This window comes from Coregonus clupeaformis, unplaced genomic scaffold (assembly GCF_020615455.1).
Source record: "Coregonus clupeaformis isolate EN_2021a unplaced genomic scaffold, ASM2061545v1 scaf0776, whole genome shotgun sequence".
NCBI lineage: Eukaryota > Metazoa > Chordata > Actinopteri > Salmoniformes > Salmonidae > Coregonus > Coregonus clupeaformis.
The window spans coordinates 69,835-79,390 of NW_025534231.1; the positions used below are offsets into that span (position 1 = coordinate 69,835).

General features: G+C 45.1%; 1 protein-coding gene across 2 annotated transcripts; it reads left to right on the top strand.

Moving 5' to 3' along the window:
• The first annotated feature begins 242 nt into the window (after nt 1-242).
• Nucleotides 243-9,442, top strand: LOC121542404 (farnesyl pyrophosphate synthase). Of its 2 annotated transcripts, XM_041851801.2 has the most exons (10): nt 243-326; nt 929-1,084; nt 1,359-1,499; nt 1,636-1,716; nt 1,925-2,047; nt 2,126-2,214; nt 2,407-2,479; nt 2,571-2,648; nt 2,758-2,892; nt 8,245-9,442. In XM_041851801.2, exons 1-10 carry the CDS (start codon nt 324-326, stop codon nt 8,443-8,445), a joined length of 1,080 nt encoding a protein of 359 aa, XP_041707735.1. In that variant the 5' UTR covers nt 243-323; the 3' UTR covers nt 8,446-9,442. The 2 variants fall into 2 exon arrangements, with proteins under 2 accessions (XP_041707735.1, XP_041707736.1); XM_041851802.2 differs by lacking the exons at nt 2,126-2,214; nt 2,407-2,479.
• The last annotated feature ends 114 nt before the right edge of the window (nt 9,443-9,556 follow it).

Here is a 9,556-nt window from a genome sequence, read left to right on the forward strand (position 1 = left end):
CCACATCTAAACTCCGCCTCTTCCGAATTTCTATTGGCTAGTCAGCCCGAAAGCCCATCCTGGTTCGATGGTGTTATCGAATCAAAAGTCTCGATGTCATATGAAGCCTCGTGGCCCCACGCCCCTGCCATCACTCGCGAAGGCTGTCGGGACGTTTAGTTCAGAAGCTATGAGATAAAATAAACACAACGTGGTCAAAAACTACAATACTCAGAATTCCCAAGTTCTGTGGGCGTCGCGCTCTCCCCTTTGACAGGTAAAGAAACACCAGTGAAGAGGGATTTGCCAAACAGACAGTCACTACAAGCAAGGACAAGCTAATCATGGTAAGAACGACTGCAGATATTGCAACCTTGTGTGTAATTGCTTTTCTAGCTATCTGATCTAACTTTCATGCTTGATATCGCTATGTGTCTTGAATGGCTAGCCAGACAAGTTTACTAACAGTAGCTAGATAACGTTGGCTAGCTAACGTTAGTTGTATTCTAGCCAAGGTAACTTGCTATTTTTACTAATGTTAGTGGGTCATCTCTATTTTTAGACTTTGTTTATCTGGGTCTTTCGAGCTAGTAAACACAGACTGTTAGCTATAGTTTCACCTCAAATTCGTCACATTACTGCAGAGAACAGGTGGTGGGACTTTTGAAGCTACTACTGACAGCATTGGGATGTTACTAGCTTTGCTGTAAAGATGTTCACCCTGTCTGCTTATGTGCAATGAGCTAACAGTTTCAGTTAGTTGGCTATACCAATGTAGCTAGTACTGTTAGCTAATAAACTGAGTGTTGTTGTTGACACTGAACTATGTTTCTGTGTAAGCAGAAACTAGACCTTGTATTAACATGTGATGCTTTGGAAACTAATGCTGTTGCTTACTATGCCCCTTTCGACTTTCCCTCACAATCTTAAATGTCTCCTCTCCTCTCAGGGTGACAGTAGTTGCAGCAACGGGACCCACCACTCAGGGGCGGTACAGTCAGACCCACAGCTGTTTGAGGCCCAGTTTGAGGAGCTGGTGACAGAGCTCACAGAGCAGGACCTCACAGACCCTGTCCTTGCTGACGCTCTCAACAGACTCAGAGAGGTAGGGTGTGTTGTGAGACCACCATAGGAAGTCAAAAAAAAAAGTATTTATCCTTCATATCTACGAGAAGTGTCTAGCGGTAGTTGCTAGTTTTTGGGGGGAGAAATTGAGATGTGCAAAGATGATGCAACTCATCTCTATTGCTGTCTGTCTCTCTTTCTCTCTGTCTCCCTCTCTCTCTTTGTCTCTCTCTCTCTGTCTCTGTCTGTCTCTCTCTCTTTGTCTCTGTCTCTCTCGGTCTCTGTCTCTCGCTCTCTCTGTCTCTGTCTCTTAGGTGTTGCACTACAACACTCCTGGAGGAAAAAGAAACAGAGGTCTGTCTGTGATTGGCTCTTTGAGGGAGCTTGTCCCTCCCACAGAGCTGACCCAGGATGCTGTGCGACGGGCCCTGCTGGTTGGCTGGTGCATTGAGCTGGTGAGACACACACACACAGTTGTTGCATCAATTGGCACTTTGCTGAGGTACCAGTATCTCTCTACTGTGAATTGACTAACGCTGACTCTCGCACAATTTTTTTTTTTTTTTCTCTCTCTTTCTTTCTCCATCTCAGCTCCAGGCATTCTTCCTGGTAGCTGATGACATCATGGATGCTTCAGTGACTCGGAGAGGTCAGCCCTGCTGGTACAAGAGGGTGAGACTGACTATTGTTATTGCTCTCACTAGAATTGTAGTCTAATCTAAAAGCATTGTTATGGTCAGCCAACTGGTTTACCCAAAACGAACTGTAAGCTGACATCAACTTACATACTGCATCACCTGTCAACAATAACATGTGTCCCTGTTAACGTAGTAGGCTTTAAGTAAAGGGTGTGCTCAGTAACATAGCTGTTGTTTCTCAGGAGAGAGTGGGTCTGGATGCCATCAATGATGCCTTCCTCCTGGAGGGAGCCATCTACAGACTACTGCGCAGACACTGCAGGGCACAGCTCTACTACGTACACCTATTGGAGCTCTTCACTGAGGTACACACACACACAAACACTTACACGGCTGACTTGTGCTGTAGCTTACTATTGTTTCTCTGTCCCTGTGTGTGTCAGACGTCCTTCCAGACAGAGCTGGGCCAGGCTCTGGACCTGATGACCGCTCCTCCTGGTCAAATAGACCTCAACCGCTTCACCATGGAGAGGTGTGAGAGAGAGAGAGAGGGGAGGATAAAGCGAGGGAGGGATATAGAGATGGAGGGGTATATGGTGATTTAAGGTACACGTGAGTGGGTATTGTTGATAGAAGTAGTGCATGGCTGTTGGGGTATGGAGGGTTTGGAAGGGTATTATCTTTACTCACTTTATCTTTCTCCCTCCCACTCTCTGTGTGTCAGATATAAGGCCATAGTAAAGTACAAAACTGCCTTCTACTCCTTCTACCTCCCTGTGGCAGCAGCCATGTACATGGTGAGTGTGTATAGTCTTTTAATGGCTGGTGCAGTCTCATTATACAAGGTAACTTATAGAAATGGAATATCCCTTTCTGAATAATTCCCAGGCGGGCATTGACAGTGAAGAGGAACACAACAACGCTAAACACATCTTACTGGAGATGGGAGAGTTCTTCCAGATACAGGTGAGACCACAGACATTCTATGTGTAATTGTATGGGTGAGACTGACACCCACACACACACATTAACAATGTCATAACATCATTGTTTTACAATATTTCTCTGTTGCCAGGATGACTACCTGGATTGCTATGGCGACCCGGCGGTGACGGGGAAGATTGGAACAGACATCCAGGACAACAAGTGTGGCTGGCTGGTGGTGACTGCTTTAGGGGTCATGACCCCGGAACAGAGGGCAGAGCTGGAGGTGAGAGGTCAACCATGATGTTACGAACCCCGTGGCTTTAAAAGTCTAGGGTGGATGGAAAAGAGACCCGTAACATAATTCATGCAAATTAGAATCGTGACATGGAAACAGTGAGAACAAAAAAAATACACAGACAACCATAAGCTACCGTCAAACATAAAATGTTTATTTTGAACACATGGTAAAGGTTTGGGAAAAAGGGCTGAGCAGGACCCAAGGAATGAAACAATAATGTTAAAAAAAACTAAACTGATCTTGCCTGCCTCAAGAACTGCTAAGCTACTGCTAACCATACAAAAATTACAGTGGGTGGTCCGCTCAGGTCTAACTAGTGTTTTTAGACAATGTTCTTCCTATGGGTAATGTATGCCCAAGGGCAACTTGCTTAAATCCCAATTTTCCCAGAAACACACAACATAGTTACCATACAGAGTAACCAGCAAATGAGTGAGTACACAAAAAACAGGACACCACAGTATCCATACTCACATACGAAAATAGTATTTTCCAACAAACACAACTGACTGGCTTTTAAAACAATGGGAGGTGTGAGTGAAAAACCAGAAACAGGTGGTGCAATACAGAGGAATGTCCACTGATTGGTCCACCTCAGCAATCAGCAGACAACCGGATGTCGGACAGGTGGGACACCCCAACGACCACCAAATAGGAACACAAAGGACACCTGTGATTAGGGCAGAAGGAGAGGAAAAACACAAAAACACACACAGGATACCTGTATCCGTAACACTCCCACCCTTAAAAGAGCAAACCACAATGATTTGCGACACACGTACCATCACAACACCCAAAATTCAAAGATCAACAGCATCCTGACGGGATAACAAAAAAAACCTAGATCTCTAAGCCCGAGACAAAGCATCTGGCAACACATTATCCGACCCCTTTTTGTGGCGGATCTCCAAATTATAATTTTGCACTACAAGTGCCCAACGCATAAGGCGTTGGTTCTGGTTGTACATCCAGTGGAGAAAAACTAAGGGGTTATGGTCAGTATACACTATCACTGGTAATGCACTGGAACAAACATAAACTTCAAAGTACTGCAGAGCTAACAACAAAGCTAGAGCTTCTTGTTCAATGGTGGAATAGTTTGTCTGACATTTCTTAAATTTCCGTGAAAAATAACAGACAGGATGGTCCACTCCACTCTGGTCCGGCTGCAGTAGAACAGCACCAGCACCTCTGGCACTTGCATCTACCTCCAGTTTAAACGGCCGTTCAAAGTCTGGCGCAGCAAGAACAGGGGTACTACATAAGAGTGCTTTAACAGTGTTGAAAGCAGTATGACAATCTTCAGACCATACACATTTTCTCGCCGGACTGAGCAAATCAGTTAATGGAGCAACTACCGCAGATACATTTTTACAGAAACTACGGCAGTAGCCAACCATCCCACGGCGTAGCTCTCTTCTGGTGGTAGGTGCGGGAAATGCATTTATAGCTGAGACCTTGGCATCTACAGGGCGCACCTGACCATGGCCGACCTGTTTACCGAGATAAGTAACAGTGGCCTTCCCAAACTCGCACTTTGCTAAGTTCAGGGTTAGAGAAGCGGCTGCTAGACGTTCACACACTACCCTTAGAGTGTTAACATAATCAGACCACTCAGTTGAATACATTACCAGATCAGCAAGGTAAGCACTACAATTAGGAACTCCAGCCAATACTGTGTTAACCAGGCGTTGGAAAGTGGCTGTTGCGTTCCGCATCCCAAATGCCATGACAGCATATTGTAGGAAGTGGTCTGGGGTCACAAAGGCAGAGATGTCGGAGGCACGTGAGGTTAACGGCACCTGCCAGTAACCTTTTAGAAGATCTAGTTTGGTTACATAAGTAGCAGCACCAACAGTGTCAATACAGTCATCCAGTCTGGGTAACGGGAACGAGTCGGGCACTGTGACAGCATTGACCTTTCGATAGTCCGTACATAACCTGGATGTCCCATCAGGTTTAGGAACCAGAATGCACAGAGAACTCCAAGGACTTGAACTTGGCATAGCCAGTTTATTCTCCAGCAAATAACCGACCTCATCCCTCATTATCTTTCTTTTTAGAGACGTTGACACGATAAGCATGTTGCTTGATAGGTGCAGCATTTCCAACATTGATGTCATGTTCTAACACATTTGTGCATGTAGGCACATCATTAAAAAGACATGGAAAGCTGTGTAATAGCCTCACAATATATCTGACTGTCCGTCCGTTAAATGAATCAGGCTTGACGGGAGAGACAGCAGCATCTCTGAATTGGGCAATCTAGCACACTGCTGCTGAGTATTGCGCAACTCCAAACCATCTCCGTCCACATCATTAACATGACCTCCCACTACAGCCGCAGCAGCAATAGAGACCGCCGACTCGGCCAGTTTCTCTGGACTGTCTATCTGAGTGACGGGTCTGGTGTGGTATGTCTTCAACATGTTAATGTGGCACACACAAGATTGGCGTTTTCTATCAGGAGTCTGTATCACGTAGTCAGTTTCACTTAGTTTCTTTTCAATTACATAAGGACCAGAGAAACGTGCTGACAATGACACTCCCGGCACAGGCAACAATACAAGAACTTGGTCACCTGGCTGCAGTGAACGAGAAACAGCCTGGTTGTCATAGTGCCGTTTCATACGTCTCTGTGAGGAAGACAGTGCTTCCTTTGCTAGAGCACAGGCACCATGTAGGCGCTCACGAAAGCGACTAACGTAGTCCAACACATTTTCTTTCACACACAACTCTTGTGATAAAAACTGATCCTTAAGGACTTTCATAGGTCCTCTCATGGTGTGTCCAAACACCAGTTCAGCTGGGCTGAACCCTAGGGATTCCTGTACTGTCTCACAGACAGCAAACAAAACTAGAGGAACTCCCTCATCCCAATCCTTCTCAGATTCCAAGCAATATTTACGGAGCATAGACTTCAGTGTCTGATGCCAACGTTCAAGCGCACCCTGAGACTCTGGGTGATATGCGCTTGACACACGGTGTGTAACTGACAAGGATTTTAACACTTGTTTGAAAAGCTTAGAATGGAAATTCTTACCCTGATCAGTTTGTACCACCTTAGGTAACCCAAAAGTTGAGAAGAATTTGATCAACGCTTTACTCACCACCGGAGCAGTAATCCTTCGCAGAGGAATGGCCTCTGGGTACCTGGTGGCCACACACACAGTCGTCAACAGAAACTGGTTACCAGATTTTGTCTTTGGTAATGGTCCAACACAATCAACCATCACATGCTCGAATGGTTCACCTATGGCAGGTATGGGACAAAGAGGCGCGGGAGGAATAACCTGGTTCGGTTTCCCAGTTACTTGACAGGTGTGGCAAGTCCGACAGAACTGAGCCACATTTTGGTTTAAACCAGGCCAAACATTTTTTTGCAAAACCCGATCATAAGTCTTGGTGACTCCCAGATGTCCGGACCACTGGTGATCATGAGCGAGGGATAAAACATTTTGTCGAAAGGCTGTAGAAATCACTATTTGGTAAATAGCATTCCAATCTCCGCCAGCGTCAACATGGGATGTCCATTTACGCATGAGGAGATTACCATCAATGAAGTATGCCATGTTTTCCTTCTTTAGCTCCTCCACTGAGACAACACTAGAAAAACATTTAGCCAGGCTAATGTCAACCTTCTGGTTAGCGATCAGCTGCTCACAAGTTCCACATACTTCTTCCTTTCCCTGGGCTGTTGATCAGACAGCACCAGCTTACCAGAGGTAGCACCCAAGCTATCCTCTGGGTCACACTCTCTGAATAGAATCGTGTTCGACAAATCTATCACGTCACCTACTATCAAGTCTACGCGTCTCCAGTTCTATCTTATGCGTCTCCTGTTCTGCCTCTAGCTTACGCGTCTCCAGCTTGTCTTGCCTGATTTGTGCCCGCTCTTCTGCCTCCATTTGGAGCCGTGTCGAGCGGACATCCATCCTGGCATCACTGTCGGACAGTGGAGAGAGTGGGTCAAAACGGGGCAATGTGGCTGGAGCCTTAGCCTCGTCCTCAGACACCGACGGGCTTACAGGAGCAGCAGCCGCATCCCCTACAGGAGCAGCAGGCTCAGGCGGCGGTAACTCAAGCACTCGCTCGTTCAATAATATCTCTAACACTGCTTTCCTAACTTCTGCTTTCACCAAAACCCTTGATATGGGTACAGAAAAGTGGTCAGCCAAAGCCTGTAGATCCACTCTACGGCAATTATCAAAAACCTCCCACATAGGGTTTTCCAAAAAGGCCTCCAACTCAAAAGTAGCCATCTTAAGCTAGCAACACGAGCCGACGAATACTGAACACAAAACCAGTTAGTCACAGCTGCCAAGCTCAACACTGAACCAGACACTAAACCAATTTGCATGAGTAGCATGGGTATCAATGAGATAGATCCCGGATGAGCCCCCACGTTATGTTACGAACCCCGTAGCTTTAAAAAGTCTAGGGTGGATGGAAAAGAGATCCGTAACATAATTCATGCAAATTTAAATCGTGACATGGAAACAGTGAGAACAAAAAAAATACACCGATAACCATAAGCTACCGTCAAACATAAAATGTTTATTTTGAACACACGATAAAGGTTTGGGAAAAAGGGCTGAGCAGGACCCAAGGAATGAAACAACAATGTAAAAAAAAACTAAACTGATCTTGCCTGCCTCAAGAACCGCTAAGCTACTGCTAACCATACAAAAATTACAGTGGGTGGTCCGCTCAGGTCTAACTAGTGTTTTTAGACAATGTTCTTTCTACGGGTAATGTATGCCCAAGGGCAACTTGCTTAAATCCCAATTTTCCCAGAAACACACAACATAGTTACCATACAGAGTAACCAGCAAATGAGTGAGTACACAAAACAGGACACCACAGTATCCATACTCACATACGAAAATAGTATTTTCCAACAAACACAACTGACTGGCTTTTAAAACAATGGGAGGTGTAAGTGAAAAACCAGAAACAGGTGGTGCAATACAGAGGAATGTCCACTGATTGGTCCACCTCAGCAATCAGCAGACAACCGGATGTCGGACAGGTGGGACACCCCAACGACCACCAAATAGGAACACAAAGGACACCTGTGATTAGGGCAGAAGGAGAGGAAAAACACAAAAACACACACAGGATACCTGTATCCGTAACACATGAACAGTCACAGTTGACTGTTGAACTGTAAATACACCTAAGCTTGGAAGGATGGAAGAATGATTGAGGGAATGAATGTATTTATTCAATTCTTTACATAGGTCAATACAAGAAACTGGTCTGACTACAGTATATCTGGGAAGAAAATGGATAAAAATACAATAAATGATTTCCATTTTTATTTTCCTCTTTCAGTCATGTTATGGTCGGCATGACAGTGTGAGTGTGGAGAAGGTGAAAGCGCTGTACAACACCCTACAGATGTCCACCCTGTACCACCAATACGAAGACGACAGCTACCAGCGCTTACAGAAACTCATCGCTCGGCACGCCCAAAACCTTCCACATGTAGTTTTCCTCAACTTCGCCAAGAAAATCTACAAGAGAAACAAGTGAAGACTATGACGAGGGGACAGTTTTTTTTGGGGGGGTGGGGGTGTCACACTGTAGCTGGACTGAGGAGGGCTAGTTGGTGTGGCTGCTTCCATTTCGGTCCCTTGCTCCTACCCCTTCAGTGAACACCATGGGGTTAAGGGCTAGGGCAGGGCTCTCCAACCCTGTTCCTGGAGAGCTATCATCCTGTAGGTTTTCGCTCCAACCCTAATCTAACACACCTGATTCTAATAAGAGCGGAAACCTACAGGAGGGTAGCTCTCCAGGAACAGGGTTGGAGAGCCCTGGGCTAGGGTAAGGGTCTAGGGACTTAAATAGAACAAGGCTTTAGTTTGGACTGAGAGTGAGCCTGGTTGAGATTAGGCCAGTTAGTCTTAAACCTGGTCTTCAAGGACCCCTATGTGTGCACATTTTTCCTCCACTCTGATTTTCAATTATGTACAGAATAACTGATTACTCAAATTGTGAATATCATGTCATCAAAAAAGTCTGTCAATCTCTTTGTCTGTCTCTGTATCAATCTAGTTATTTATTGATGATGATGTGAGTATGACATCATGTCACTGTCAGGAACTGTTTGCTCTAGAATCCCAAGGATTTGATAATGACGGCAGGGAATGACATCATTATTGGTCGATGATCACCTCAATCAGGATGACAACCTGTTTTTACAGGGGTCCCTGTAGACCATTGTTTAGTAGAGTGGTCTGGTCTCTACCAGTAGAGTGGTCTGGTCTCTACCAGTAGAGTGGTTCAGTAGAGTGCAGTCTCTACTAATAGAAGAGTTTATTAGTAGAGTGAATAGACTAGAGCAGGAAGCTTCCTGAAAGGAACAATCCTGCTGTCTCTCTCACACAGTGTTCTGTCCTATCTTTGTATTTCGTTTTCTCTATCTCTCGCTGTGTATGATCACCTCTTTCTGTCTGTAATTACTACTGTAAATCTACCTGCTGCTGACAGTCATCTTATTGCTTTTAATAAAGAAATGTGACCAACATGACATGGGTTTGGTATTCAGACCTTTTGTGGGAAACACAATATATAGTACAGCAAGATCTAACATTGTGTGTGGCTTTCCATCATGATTCATAAAGACAATGAGTCTATTTTTCAC

Bases quoted from the DNA above. Each gene is read 5' to 3' on its own strand.
- LOC121542404 (XM_041851801.2), top strand. The intron at 1,500-1,635 runs GTGAGACACACA...TCTCCATCTCAG, and splicing joins TTGGCTGGTGCATTGAGCTG to CTCCAGGCATTCTTCCTGGT. The intron at 1,717-1,924 runs GTGAGACTGACT...GTTGTTTCTCAG, and splicing joins AGCCCTGCTGGTACAAGAGG to GAGAGAGTGGGTCTGGATGC.